We start from the raw sequence: 14,316 nt of genomic DNA, 5'->3' as shown, positions 1-14,316 counted from the left end.
GGCGTGGTGGTTAAGGCACTGGACATTCCCACATGGCTGACCACGGTTTGAGTCCAGGATCTGGTGGCTTGCTTTTTCACTCTCTCTCTCTAGTCAAATTAAGACAAAATAAATGAATAAATAAAATAAAATTAAAATAAATTAAATGTACTGGGGCCAGTAGGTGGCATAGTGGCTAAGGCACTGGACTCCCACCTGGTGGCCACAGTTCAGGTCCCGGACTTGGCAGCTTAAAAATCATGCAAGGGGGACCAGCAGTTGGCATAATGGCTATGTCGCTGGACTCCCATGTAGTCAACCGTGGTTTGAGTCACAGACCTGGTGGCTTAAACTCACGCTGGGCGTGTGTGCGTGCGTGCCCAAGATCCCGAGAGGAGAATGGAGAAGGGATTGTGGCGTGGCCGACCACCCCCCTCCCCCGGGCATGATTTCTTGCTTTCTGTCTTTCTGGCAACTGCACGCGCCCTAGAGCAAAAACCTGTCAAACACAAAACAAAACAGAAAACCAGGAACGGAGCAATAGAAAGGATTGTGTGGTTGAGGGTAACTCTGCTGAGCCAACGCCAGCAGAGGGGTGTGCTGGGGTGGCCGGGATCTGGCACCAGAATGCCTCAGCCTGCGTCCCAGGAGAGCCAGGCCACCCCGCCAGGTCCTCCGCACAGAAACGCTGCTTCTCTGCTCCTCTCCCATCACGGTGCGAGTGAGATCATACCTTTCTCATTCCCCATCATTCATTCATTCCTCTGTGTGTAGGTTACAAAGGTCAAAAGACGCCATCATGGATGGCCTAAAACCTGGCTGCCCTTTCTGAAAATTTTGAAATGTAATAAGCTGTCTGTGGAGGCTGGGAAGCCCTTTTTTTTTTTAAAAGAGATTTTTGCAATAGGGCACGTGCACTCACTGGAGACAGAAAGGGAGAAATCACGTCCCGGGGGGGATGGCCACGCTACAATACCTTCTCTCCCATTGTCCTCTTGGGGTCTTCATTGTACACACACAGACTCAAACCACAGTCGGCCACGGGGGAGCCCAGCACCTCAGTCACTACGCCACCTGCTGGCTGATGTTAACGCCACCTCCCGCATTCCCAGCCCGCACCGCCCTGCATCCCTCCCGCATTCCCAGCCCGCACCCGCCCTGCATCCCTGCAAACACACGCTGACAGCAGCCTGGCGCACTGAGTGGCCTTTATTTTTCGAATGTGTAGAAAACGGACAGGTAGCCTTCCAAGGGTATATTACAAGGTGACCCGCAGCACCCATAAGCACTCCGACCATGCCGCTGGGCTGCGCTGTGCCGACACAGACGTGGCTACTCCATGCTGGAAACGCAAGACTCGCCCCGAGGAGGGCTGTCATCACCCGGCTGACGCACCGCTCAGGACCCGTTCGCGACGGTGTCCTCTTCCATCTCTTCTTCGCCGTCATCAGTGGGCCCTGGGGAGAACCGCGAGACCAGAAGTCGTTAGCTGCTCTGCGGCTCCCGTGTGCCGGGCCCTGATGCTGGCAGCAGCCTCTGCACCTGAGGGCGCCAGGGTCCGGGGACAGCCTGTCTTAGGCAGGTACGGGAAGGTGCTGTTTCCTCTCGGGGTTTCGCGCATGCACACAGGCCGCTGGGACTGGGGATGGAAAAGCAGGTGACCACGTGGGATCTGGCTCCTTTACCCACTAGGGTACAGGGCTAGCCAGGGGATGTGGTGATGGTAGTTTCGTAAAGGTTCGTTTGCTATATCAGGTCTGAAGCTGTATCAACCAACTTTTCACTCTCTTACTTCAAAAGCCACAGCTTTATCTTGTGCCATGAACGGCTCGCTCACTCAGGCATGATTCTAGAACATCATGTGGAAAACAAGATCACTGGGTGACGCACGCCTTCCAGGTACTGGGCCGTTTCGCTACATGACACCCAAAGAGCACACCCGCTGATAACACCACTGCTCTCCCCAGACAAGCTGTGGGCACTGGGCGTCTGCAGGGTGCACTGATGGGTACGAGTCTTCCAAACTTGAATTTGGCCTTGAAATCGTAAATTCCACCCTTGCCACAGCTACTATCAATTGTTTTCCTTCAAGTGACACGTTTGTGGGACATTTATGTCTGAGAAGGAACCTCCTTTTAAACTCAAAACATCTGTGCCAGTGTCTGGGCATAACCACCCGTGCAGGCACACGTGTGTGCTCCATGGGTGCCCCATCCTCACTCGGATCGTTATCAGTTCTAACTTGGAAAGTACACTGGCTACGTGTGTGCTCAAAATTTTGAGAAGGACCAGAAGTCGGTGTGATAGCTATGTCACTGGACTCCCATGTAGTCAATAGCGGTTCAAGTCCCAGACTCAGTGGCTTAAACTCATGCCAGGTGTGTGTGCATGCGTGCCCAAGATCCCGAGAAGAGAATGGAGAAGGGATTGCGGTGTGGCCATCCCCCTGGGGGGTGATTTCTCAATCTCTGTCTCTCTGGGGAGCTCCATGCCCTATGGCAAAAATCTCTCCAAAAAAAGAGAATAATTTTAAGAGGAGACAGGAGAAAGGATCAGAGGCCTGGCCATCCCTCTGGGGTGATAGTGGAGGCAGGTGGTTAAGGAGCTCGATTCGTACATGGCCAACCACAGTGTGAGTCCTGGACCTGGTGGTTTGCTTTCTCACTTTTTCTTTCTCTCTCTGGTCAAATTAAAAATAACAATGACAGATAAAATTAAACAAATAATTCTGTTTTTGTTTTTTGGGTTTTTTTTTTTTTTTACAGACAGATTTTTACTACAGGGTGCATGCGCTTGCCGGAGAGATAGAAAACGATAAATCAGCTCTTGGGAGGATGGCCATGCTGCAATCCCTTCTCCAATCTCCTTGGTTGACTCGGTGGAGTTCAGTGATGTAACCATTCTGCCACCTGCTGGTCCCTAAATAAATTTTTCTTTTTGGTTTAAAAAAATCTTTAATGGAGTCTGTGCTCAAATAGTACGTTACAACAAATATATACAGAATGTACACAATACAAAACGATTTAGAAACAAACGCTGCAGCTTGTGGTCGATTTTGTTCCACTTACTCAAATCCTCCAAGGGGCAGCTCACTATTAAGCAATAAATAATTCTTTAAAAAAATAAATAAATAAATAAAGAGAAAGAAAAAGAAAGAGAAAAAGTCTCCCTCATTTTTGGCTCTCAGCTCAGATTCTTTTTCCAGGAACTCTCCCCTGCCCCGCCAGTCTAAGGGAAGTGCCCGGTCCCGTCCACATCACACTGTCACACGCACTTACAGACTTTAATCTCGGGCCATTTGCTGCCTCCCACAAGGCAGCACCCAGAGATTAGAATGGGGACTAGTCCCCGAACTACGAGTTAGCAAACACCTGCTGGTGAAGTGCAGGACCCTGGGACTCCCGACCATCTGTTGAGGTGGCTACTAACTCAGATTCTCTAGTGAGGAAACAGATTCTAAGAAACTTGCCCCAGACACAGAAGGTAAAGCTGAGAGATCGAATCTCAGGCTGTGGGGCTCTGCAGCCTGCTCGAGGTCACGTGGTTACCTCTAGTACCTGGTTTGCATCACAGCTACGTCATGTTGGCTTCAACTTTTACATAAAAAACCCTCATAGTCCCATGACTTAACTTTCCTGTCTTCTCTCTCTCTCTTTTTTAGCTTTTGCTACAGGGGACGTGTGCTCACCAGAGAAGGGACAGAGACAGACAGGGAAAGTGAGAAATCACCCCCTAGGAAGGAACAGCTGCACTGCAATCCCTTCTCCTCTATTCTCCTCTCGGGGTTTTGGGCACACACGCACACGCGCCGGTGTGATTCCATGCCGCCAAGTCTGGAACTCGAACCATATAGCGGGCCATGTGGGATCCGGCGCTTTAACCTCCACACCACCTGCTGGCCCCTTAACTTTCTTTACCAAGTACTAGATCTTCCAAGAGCATCTGAAAGGATTTCGTACATGAGATTTGCTGGTAAGGGCACAATTCTGGCATTCTCAGACCGCAGCAGCAAAACTGCTTTGCGAACGCGTTCGGCGGGACACAGATCTGGACGTACAAACAGGGACGGCCGTTTTCCTGACCTGATCTGCGTTCTCTGCCGGGTATCTGACCAGACTGCAGCAAGCCCTTCAGCCTCTCCACTTCGGCCAGAGTCGATGCATTCGCTATGGCGTTCTGGAGGAGAGAGGGCAACAAAGAGGGACAGCTACAATTAAGGATCAGTCATTTAGAAAACTCCCATGGAAATTCTTAGCAACTTTCCTTTTCGTTTTAAAGACTTTTTTTCTTTTGGCCATATGGTGTGTGTGAGACAGAGAGAAAGTGAAATTCCCCCCGCCCCAGGGAACGGCCACACTGCAGTTCCCTCTCCTCCAGTCCACTCCTGGGATTTTGAGCATGCGTGTATATGTACCTGGTGTGATTTTCATGCCACTGGGTCTGGGGCTCAAACCACGTGGGAGTCCAGCTCCGTAGCCACTGGCCAATTTTTTTTTTTTTTAAAGATTTATTATTAGAGGAGCTGGCAGGTGGCATAGTGGTTAATGTGCTGGAATTCCCACATGGCTGACCACAGTTTGAGTCCCAGACCTGGCGGCTCTCTCTCTTTTTCTGGCAAAAATTATGTGGGAGAACACACACACACACATTTATTACTGAGGTGGCAGACGGTGTAGCAGTTAGAGTGCTGGACTCCCACATGACTGACTACAGTTTGAGTCCTGGACCTAGTGGCTTCAAACTCATGGTGTGTGCATGCCCAGGACCCTGGGAGGAGGATGGACTGCATGGCCACTCCCTCGGGGGCGATGTCTCACTCCTTTCTCAGTGTCTCTGTTTCTCCCTCTCTAGTGAGGACACACATCTAAGGCAAAAATTTCTTTTTAAAAAAAAAAAAAGAATTATTGGGACCAGCAGGTGGCGTGGTGGTTAAGGCGCTGAACACTCCCACATGGCCGACCAGAGTTCAAGTCCTGAATCTGGTGGCTTGCTTTCTCACTTCCTCTCTCTCTCTCACCCTCTGTCTCTCTCTGGTCAAACTAAAAAAAAAAATAAATGAATGAATAAATAAAATAAAATAATTTAAAAAAAGAGAATTATTTCATTTAACAACTCAAGCAATCAACTCAAGTCAAAGTCTAGTAAAAACGTATTCAACTTCAAGCCAGTTTTTGCTTAAACAGAAATATGGCTGGATTTAAACTGGAAAACGGGAACCTGCCACGTTCGGAGCGTGGCGTACCACACAACTGCGCACCTACGCCCAGCTCAGCTCTGGGCCCCAGGGCCCGGCACGTGCTTACCTTGATGGCCTCCACGTCCCCCGGGGAAGGCCCGCCCTTCTTCTTGTCAGTCGGCAAGCCAGCACCTGGATTAAAACTGGAGAGGAGGGAAGGGCGGGACTGTTAAACCCAGACTCCTGGTGGCTGCTTCTCTTTTACTTTCAAAAAGCTTTTGAAAGTAATTCAACCAGTGTAGTATCTTATCTTTGTTAACAAACTGATACAAGAACCCTCTCCTTCAGAAACACCGCCCAGGCCACCTTCCCAGGGAGGAAGGAGGACGTATGTAATAAAGCGTTAAGACCCGATACTGAGCTATTTGCTCGGCGAACCTGGCCGGATTTCAATGGCTGCGGGAACCACTGATGGCCAGAGACCACCAGCGCTCCAATTTAATACGCACTAGTCGGTTTTCTGCGTAATTTAGGAGGAGGCCGACGGCCGGACAGAGAGTGTTTCTGAAGGTGAAGTGGAGTGAGGTTGGATATCTGTATCTTACGTTTTGCTTCTCCTGGCAATATCCTTTGCAAGCTGTGCACCCCGTTTGCCCTTGAACATTTTCTCTGCTTCCTGACGCTCCTACAGCGACACCACACACAGAGTTAATGGAAATAGGGACACCACGTGCATTCCGATGCATTCCCCAGAAAACACGGAAGAGACCGCTCCGGTAACACCCGAGGCTAGTAACGGCACCAAAGCGCCGAGTTTAAACCAGGGAGAGACACCGTAACCTGGCCTTTCCTGGTGAAGCTCCCCAAAGAAGCCCCCTTCCCTAGTTTCAAGGAACTAAGAGCATATTTTAAAAAAAGGAAAAGAAGAGGCCAGCAGGTAGCATGGTGGTTAAGGTGCTGGACTCTCATATGGCTGATCATGGTTCTAGTCCCGGACCTCGTGACTTGATTTCTCTCCCTCTCTGGTGAGTGCATATGCCCTAGAGCAAAGTTTAAAAATAAATAAATAAATAATTCTTTAAAAAAATAAAAACAACAGGGAACCAGAAGTTAGCGTAATGGCTATGTCGCTGGACTCCCACATAGTCGACTGTAGTTCACGTCCCGGACCCGGTGGCTTAAAACTCACGCCAGGCGTGCGTGCGTGCGTGCCCAAGATCCTGAGAGGAGAATGGATTGCGGCGTGACCATCCCCCCTGGGGGGTGATTTCTCGCTTTCTGTCTCTATGTCTCTCTGTCTGGTGAGTGCACGCGCCCTATAGCGTAAACCTCTCAAAAAAAAACCAAAACAAAACAAAACAAAAAACAAAAAAAAAACACCCAGAAAAACAAAGAGCTCCCAATAAAGGGAAAAACTGTTTTCTTTTTTTGAAAAACAATTTTTAAAAGGAACATTTTTACCAGAGGGAACACGTGCTTGCCAAAGGATTCACAGAGAGAACACCACCCGACGGGTACGGCCACACCGTCTGGCCTCCTGCGTGTCCCCATCCTATTGGGATTCTGGGCATGCGCGCACAGGTGCCAGGTGTGTTTTTCATGTTGACAGGACTGGGGTTCAAACTGCAGTCAGCCACATGGGATCCAACTCCCTTAACCATTCGACCACTGGGTCAGCCCCAGGAAAAAAATCATTCTAACCACCACAGCCACGCAAAAATGAGCAATGTGAAGCTCCCACTGGGAATGTATCCAAGCACTCCCTGTGCCTCTCCCATTCTGCTAACTTTGGCATGGCCCTCAGCATATAAAAAACATTTAACTTCAAGTTCTCCCACAAGCTCTGCTAGGAGGGAAAAAAACCCTGATGTAACACGTTTCCCACATCCTTAGTATACAAGAATTGAAAACCCACTAGTAAAAGCATGACAAAAACGCACCACTCTACGACAACGCGCAACCCACGGGGCACACTTACTTTTAGCTTCACTTTCTGGAAATCCAGCACTCTGACTTGTGGCACTTTGTAGATCACGTAGAGTCTGTAATGCTTCTTGTTTGTCACAGGGTTCCGCAGAATACTGCGAGAAAAGGGACAGAACCATGACGACCTCATCCACGGCCCACCGTTCCAGAGGAGGGCCCCCTGAACGGTCTGAGTGACTCTACGGTCCCCGGGACCACTACTCTTTGCACTCCCATGTCACCGCAACTCAAGGCACGCTGACGATGCATTTCTGACCTTTGCTTGTAACAGTTCATTCTTTTTCTCCTTTTTCTTTTTCTAAATGACTGCGTTAAGGTCAAGGCTGACAAAGGTGTGTGTTACTCTGAATGAAAGGGTTTTGTCACCACAGCGAAGCGTGTCCATACCTTAGATACGTCAGGGATTTGAGAGACGCCAAGGGGTCCAGATCACCCTGGAAAACAACAGCCATGGGTAAGACCAACACCACGCGCTACTCTTTTTTTTTTTTGAGCTTACCAATAGGCATGTGCGGTTGTCAGAGAGTGGAGAGAGAGAGAGAGAGAGAGAGAGAGAGAGAGAGAGAGAAAGCACCCCCGGGGACAGCCATGCCACAATCCCTTCTCCATTATCATCCCAGGATCTGGGGCATTTACGCTCAAATAATTTCTCAAGTATGAGAAATGGTACAGTTAAAAAACAAAACCAAAAACAACCCCCACCCCTGCCCCAGACCAGCCGGTGGTGTGATGGCTGAGGCACCAAGACTCCCACATGGCCTACCATGGTTTGAGCCCGGGACCTGGCGGCTTGAAAATCACGTCCTGTGTGCACATGTGCCCAAAATTCCAGCAGGAAAATGGAGAAGGGATTGCAGTGTGGCCATCCCCTCTGGGGGGGACTTCTCTTTTTTTTGGGAGAGGTTTTTGCTATAGGGTACATGCGCTCGCCAGACAGACAGAGAGAGACAGAGAGACAGAAAGCGAGAAATCACCCCCCAGGGGGGATGGCCACGCCACAATCCCTTCTCCTCCATTCTCCTCTCGGGATCTTGGGCATGCATGCACACGTACCTGGCATGAGTTTAAGCCACCAGGTCTGGGACTCAAACTGCGTTCGACTACATGGGAGTCCAGCAACATAGCCATTACGCTAACTGCTGGTCCCTGGAGGTGACTTCTCAACCCCGCCCCCCACACACTCCATCTCTCTCTCTCTCTCTCTCTCTCTCTCTGGTGAGCTCACGCACCCTCCAATGACGGCAATGACGACAATCTACAGAGAAAAGCAGGGGAGAACAGAGCAAGTTCTGTGCAACCTGCAAACACCTCGGGAACACCACCAGGGAGAGCTGTAGAGTCTCATACACACACACACACACCCCAGCATGGAGGCTCGGAGAGAAATGACCAAGAGCCGTCACTTTCACGACACAAATGCATGCACGGAGTACAACATGATGATGTAACGCCAGGCTTTTGCAGACAGGATACTACCTAAGTTGGGGCAGAGGGGCACTGATACGGCAAAGGCCACTGTTATGTTGTACTGTTTGGGAGGGTAGCGATGTTGGTGGACGTTAAACTTTGATAAATAGGCATATCTTTTTTTTAAAGGTGATTGCCACAGAGCCCATGCGTTCACCAGAGACAAAGTGAGAAATCACTCATAAAGGATGGGATGGCCATGCTGCAATCCCTTCTACCCCATTCTCTGGGGGTTTCAGGCATGCACACACACCCCCAGCGTGATTTTCAAGCTGCTGGGTCCTGGACTTCAGACCACAGTTGGCCTGTGAGTGCCTTAAGCACTATGCTACCTGCTGGCCCCAAATGTGCATGTTTGAGCTCCTGGGTTTGCAAGAGCAGAGAGTAAATAATTCCTAGACTGTCAGAAGAAAAATAGAAATGAATGAGAGAATAAGAGAGAGAGAAAGAGAGAAAACATGTGTGTCCATGCAAGTAAGAGTGCGCACCATAAAGAACAGAAAGAAATGAGAAATGTGTGGGGCAGATAGAAAACCACAGGGAAGAGAAAGTAAATCGGGGACTAGCAGATGGCGAATGGTTACATCGCTGGACTCCCACATGGGCAACCGTGGTTCAAGTCCCAGACCCAGGGACTGAAATCCTCACTGGGCATGTGTGCGTGTATGCCCCAAATCCCAAGAGTAGAAAAGGGAAGTGACTGCGGCATGGCCATCTCCCTGGGGGAATGATCTCTCACTTTCTGTCTCACTGTCTCTCTGACAAGTACATGCACCCTATGACAAAAATCTCTCTCTCTTAAACAAACAAACAAACAAAAAAGAGACAAAGAAAGAAAAAGATGCAAGGATGGCAATTTTCTGAGAATGTTCTGCATTTTCCAATTGTTCTATAAGAACCAAGTAGTCCCTTTAATCCCTCCCATCAAACACACCGTCCCCTGTTAAACTTACCAGTTCCAAAAGGCTGTTATTGGTGAGAATGAGCTCTGTCAGGCAGGGCAGGGCCTGGTCAAGCCCCTCACCTATACGGCTAGGACAGAAACACAGACTTCAGTGAAGCACGAATTGATCTTTTCCGAGGCTAGCTGCCTTCCAATGATGAAAGAACTTTAGAGCTCCTTCCTCCGACACCCCAAACAACGGAGGGCAAGTGGGGGAGGGAGAGAAAACGTCTCTGAATCCACCCACCGGGTCAGTGACGGAGGTCGGAGGACTGCATTATCTAGTCATTTACTTAATTTTACTGAGTCATTGATTTATTTTTAAATGGAACCGGGGGAAATGGGGCAAGTGACAAAGTAAGCGGCCAGGTCCAGGACTCAAACCGTGGCCAGCCATGTGGGAGCCCAGTGACACAAGCGCTACACCAGCTGCTGGTCCAAGGTGGATTGTGCAATTCTGCTGTAGGATGCGTGCATTTGCTGGAGAGGTGAGTGTGACGGAGGAGAGAGAAATGAGAAAACGCCCCGAGGGATGGCCGTGCCGCAATCTCTTCTCCCCCATTGTCTTACTGGGAATCTGGGCAAGCTTGCACATGCGCCTGGCATGTCTTCCCGGCCACTAGGTCCAGAACTCCGACCACACAGCTGGCTGGATTTAGGCGCCTTCAGCACACTGCCAGCCGGCCCCACCGCAGACAGTGTGCACGCGAACGGGCACGGCTGGGTTTCAATAAAACTTCACTTACAGGCTCTGACCCTTCCGAGGTCGGTCTGTTTACAGGACCTCACCTCAAAACACGTACAGAGCAGCTAATTTAGACCTGAAACTTACCGTGAGGATATTGATGTGTAAGAGTTCTAAAGAGACGCAGGTAAGAGCAGACTAATGCCAAATTAACCCCTGAATCTCTATGGGAAAGTGCAGCTCATTCCTCGTTCTCAGAATACCAACGTGTGGGCTGGCAGGTGGCACAGTGGCTAAGGCACTGGACTCCCACATGGCCTACCACGGTGCGAGTCTAAGACCGGGAGGCTTGCTTTCTCACTTTCCCTCTCTGTTTCTCTCTGGTCAAATGAAAATAAATAAAGAACTCTAATGATAATAACAACAACAACAATTACTACTACTGCTACAATAAAACAAGTAATTCTTGGGGTGGGGATGACGCCAAGGTATAAATGCAATCCATTCGAGGAGCGCTACAGTTACTCCTTAGAACAAAAATTGCTTCCCACTAGTAGCCACTCACCATATTCTGTTGTTGTTCACTAATAACGTTTTCAGCCTTCTCAACAAAGGAAATCCATCCAGTTTCCGGATCTCATTGTCAGAAAAGTCAATAGCATCGAATTGGTCTAAGGTAGCACCGAGATTTTCAATGACAGGAATTTTATACCCTGTAAAACAGAGGGGGAAAAAAACCACAGGGTTATTAACATTAATTCTAAAAAGTCTCTGGGGACCAGCAGGTGGGTGGTGCTTAAGGCGCTGGACAATCCCACATGGCCAACCACGGTTCAAGTGCTGGACCTGGTGGCTTGCTCTCTCACTTTCCCTCTCTCTCTCTCTCTGGTCAAATTAAAATAAAATGAATGAATAAATAAAATTAAATAAATAATTCTTAAAATCTTAAAAAAAAAAAAAAAGTTCCTTAAAACATCCAGTTTGAGGCCAGCAGGTTGGTGTGGAGGTTGAGACACTGGATCCAAGCGACAAATTATAGTTCGAGTCCCAAACGCAGCAGCTTGGGCGCATGTGCTCAAACTCCCGAGAGGAGACTGCAGACCGTGTCTTGGTAATTCCCCAGGGGCGTGGGTGAGGGGGATTGGGTGCTGGGTGACACTTCTTTCTCTCTCTCTCTGTGGCTAGCACATGTACCCTATAACAAAAACAAAAACAAAAACAAAACAAAACACCAACAATCTTCCAGGGTAATCTGACCCATTCAGAGAGTATTTACCTGACACTTAGGCCAAGCCAAACACTGCGAGGAACTGGAAGCAAAACGATGAACGAGGCCCAAGTCCCAGCACACGAAGCTTACAGCCCAGCAGCGGCCACAAAGGTGCCGATGACGAGGAGAGCACCGGTGGTGGGGACAGCATTTACGAGGACCTTTACAGATGCCTCCCAAGGCTCTCCGGCCTCAGGGCCAGTTAAACGGGGTAACAGTAATCTACACTTCCAACTGCTCACAGGCAGTCCAAGCCTCGTTCAGACACGGTGGACGCCGGCTGTCAGTCATTAAGATATCCTCAGGGCACCCCAACAGCACCCCCTTACTTAGGTCAAGGGTTTATACAGCGTCAAATCACACTGTGAACAAATCGTGCAAATGCTCACTTTTTGGGGTCTAATATGGGCATAATTATTGTGCTAAAAGAAATGAACGGGGTGGGGGCAGCAGGTGGCATGGTGGCTGGGCTGCTGGACGCTCACATGGCTGATCGCAGTTCAAATCTCGGACCTGGCAGCTTGCTTTCTCACTACCACCCCCTCATCAAATTTAAAAATAAAAACAGTAAATAACTCTTAAAAAGAAAAAAGAAATAAACTTGGGGACAGCAGGTGGTGTGGTGGGTAAGGCACTGGATTCCCACATGGCCAAATGAGGTTTGAGTCCCAAACCTGACAGCTTGCCTTCTCACCTTCTCTCTCTGGTGAGCACACGTGCTCTGTAGCAAATCAAATAGTAACAACAAGAATAAATGAAATCAAATCAAATCATTCTTTTCTTCTTTTTTTAAAGAGATTTTTGTGATAACATGCGTGAACTTGCTGGAAAAAGACAGAAAGAGAGAAATCACCCCCCAGGGGGGATGGCCACACCGCAATCCCTTCTCCATTCTCCTCTCGGGATCTTGGGCACGTACGCACACCCGCCTGGCGTGAGTTTTCAGCTGCCAGATCTGCGTCTTGAACCACAGTCAACTATGTGGGATTCCAGCAATGTAACCATTAAGCCATCTACTGGTTCCAAAATAAATCATTCTTACATATATATAATTAAAAGAAAGACAGAAACGAACTTATCTGCAAGGAGCATGTCCAAGTACCTGCTGTACGTATTCTCAGAGCGACACGCACGTCAGAGAGATAGCAGAGATAAATGTGAGCCAAGACAGCAAAGGCAGCCAGTTTCCTTAGACTGGACCTCCCACTAGGAAAGTGACTTTCAACGAACTAAAAGCATTGGGATTCCCCAAAGACCAAAGGAATCTAGGCAGAAAGCAGAGCCCCAGCAGTGGCGCTCCGAGACCACGGGTCCCCGCAGAAGCCAATTTCAGACCATAATGACATGATCTTATTCCCAAACAAGTGGCATTCCTTTGGTAATTTCTAGAGCCATCTCCTGAAGCGCCTTGCAATCTCTTACCAAGTCTTCCCGAGGTTGAAATACGTGAGATTAGCAATGGCGTAATGGTGGCATTGCTGGACTCCCACGTAGTGGGTTCGAGGCCTGGACTCGGTGGCTTAAAACTCATGCCACGGGCATGTGCATGCATGCCCCAAATCCTGAGACGAGAATGGAGGAGAAGGGACTGCAGAGTGGCCATCCCCCCCTGGGGTGGGGGGATGATTTCTCGCTCTCTGTCTTTCCAGTGAGCGCACACACATGCCCTATAGCAAAAGCCTCTCTAAAACAAGAAAAAAAAAAAAAGAAGAAATGCGTAACAACACTACAGGAATCTGAATACATCTGCAGAGCTTCAACCACTTATGCATGGTACCTGGCAGTGCCCGACTGCGTGAGACACAACTCTGAGCATGTTTTCATAAAAGGGACACGCCTGACAAAGTCAGAACATGCTGGGGATGGGAACACGACTGCTTTTATTCCAAGACTTAGTCCCCCCTTCCCAAGTTACGCTATGGGTAACCGCTCTACACTCGCAGCATCATTTTGTTACTTTTTATTTACTTACTCATTTTTAAACCTCATTTGTGATTTTCAGGCTGTCAGGTCTGGGCCTTGAACTACAGTTAGCCACGTAGGAATCCAGTGACTTAACCACCACACCACCTGCTGACCTCCCCCCCAAGAGTGTCATTTTTTTCACTTACTTACTTTTTTTTGATAAAAATAATTTTTCATTTAATTCCATTTGTTGTTATTTTTTTTAAATTGACCAAACAGAGACAGCGAGATTGAGAGCAAAAGGGAAAGCAAGAAAGCAGACCATCAGTTCCAGGACTTGAACTGCAGTCGGTCATGTGGGAGTCCAGCCTATTTAAGCGTCTCCACCTGCCGACCCTCATTTATTTATCTAGGAGGTTTTGCTATAGGGTGGATGCACTAGCAGGAGAGACAGAGACAGAAAGCGAGAAATCAAACCAACCCCCACCCCCCCACACCCCCGGGATGGCCACGCCTCAATCCCTTCTCTTCTATTCTCCTCTTGGGATCTTGGGCACACATGCACACGCGCCCGGTGTGAGTTTAAGGTGTAGGGTCCGGGACGCGAACCGCGGTCGACTACATGGGAGCCCAGGACGTATCCACTGCACCACCTGCTGGTCCCCCATTTTATTTATTTTTAAAAGAGTTACTTGATTTTATTAATCATCATCTTTTTCTTTTCTTCTTAACTGAACAAAGACAAAGCAATAGGGTAAATTAAAAAAAAAAAAAAAAACACCAGGTTTGGGACTCGAACCGTGATCACCAAGTAGCAAACCAGTGCCTTCACCACCACGCCACCTGCTGGCCCCACACAGGAACTTCTTATTTAAGAGTGCAATTTTTCCTAGAGGGCGCGAGCG

The 14,316-nt window shown here is 48.8% G+C and overlaps 1 protein-coding gene across 1 annotated transcript; it reads right to left on the bottom strand.

Moving 5' to 3' along the window:
- Nucleotides 1-1,169: 1,169 nt before the first annotated feature.
- On the bottom strand, nt 1,170-10,949 carry SNRPA1 (small nuclear ribonucleoprotein polypeptide A'; the record flags this gene model as incomplete). Its single annotated transcript, XM_014593389.1, is given in 8 exon segments — nt 1,170-1,436; nt 4,062-4,155; nt 5,283-5,358; nt 5,761-5,840; nt 7,134-7,236; nt 7,529-7,575; nt 9,562-9,640; nt 10,802-10,949. Coding segments are annotated over 8 exon segments (686 nt in total), but the record flags the coding sequence as incomplete, so codon positions are not given.
- Between the last annotated feature and the right edge of the window lie 3,367 nt (nt 10,950-14,316).

The sequence above is a fragment of the Tupaia chinensis genome, unplaced genomic scaffold, assembly GCF_000334495.1.
Source record: "Tupaia chinensis unplaced genomic scaffold, TupChi_1.0 Scaffold140464_1, whole genome shotgun sequence".
NCBI lineage: Eukaryota > Metazoa > Chordata > Mammalia > Scandentia > Tupaiidae > Tupaia > Tupaia belangeri.
Note: the sequence above shows the minus strand (reverse complement) of the source record. Positions and strands in the feature narration are given on the sequence as shown.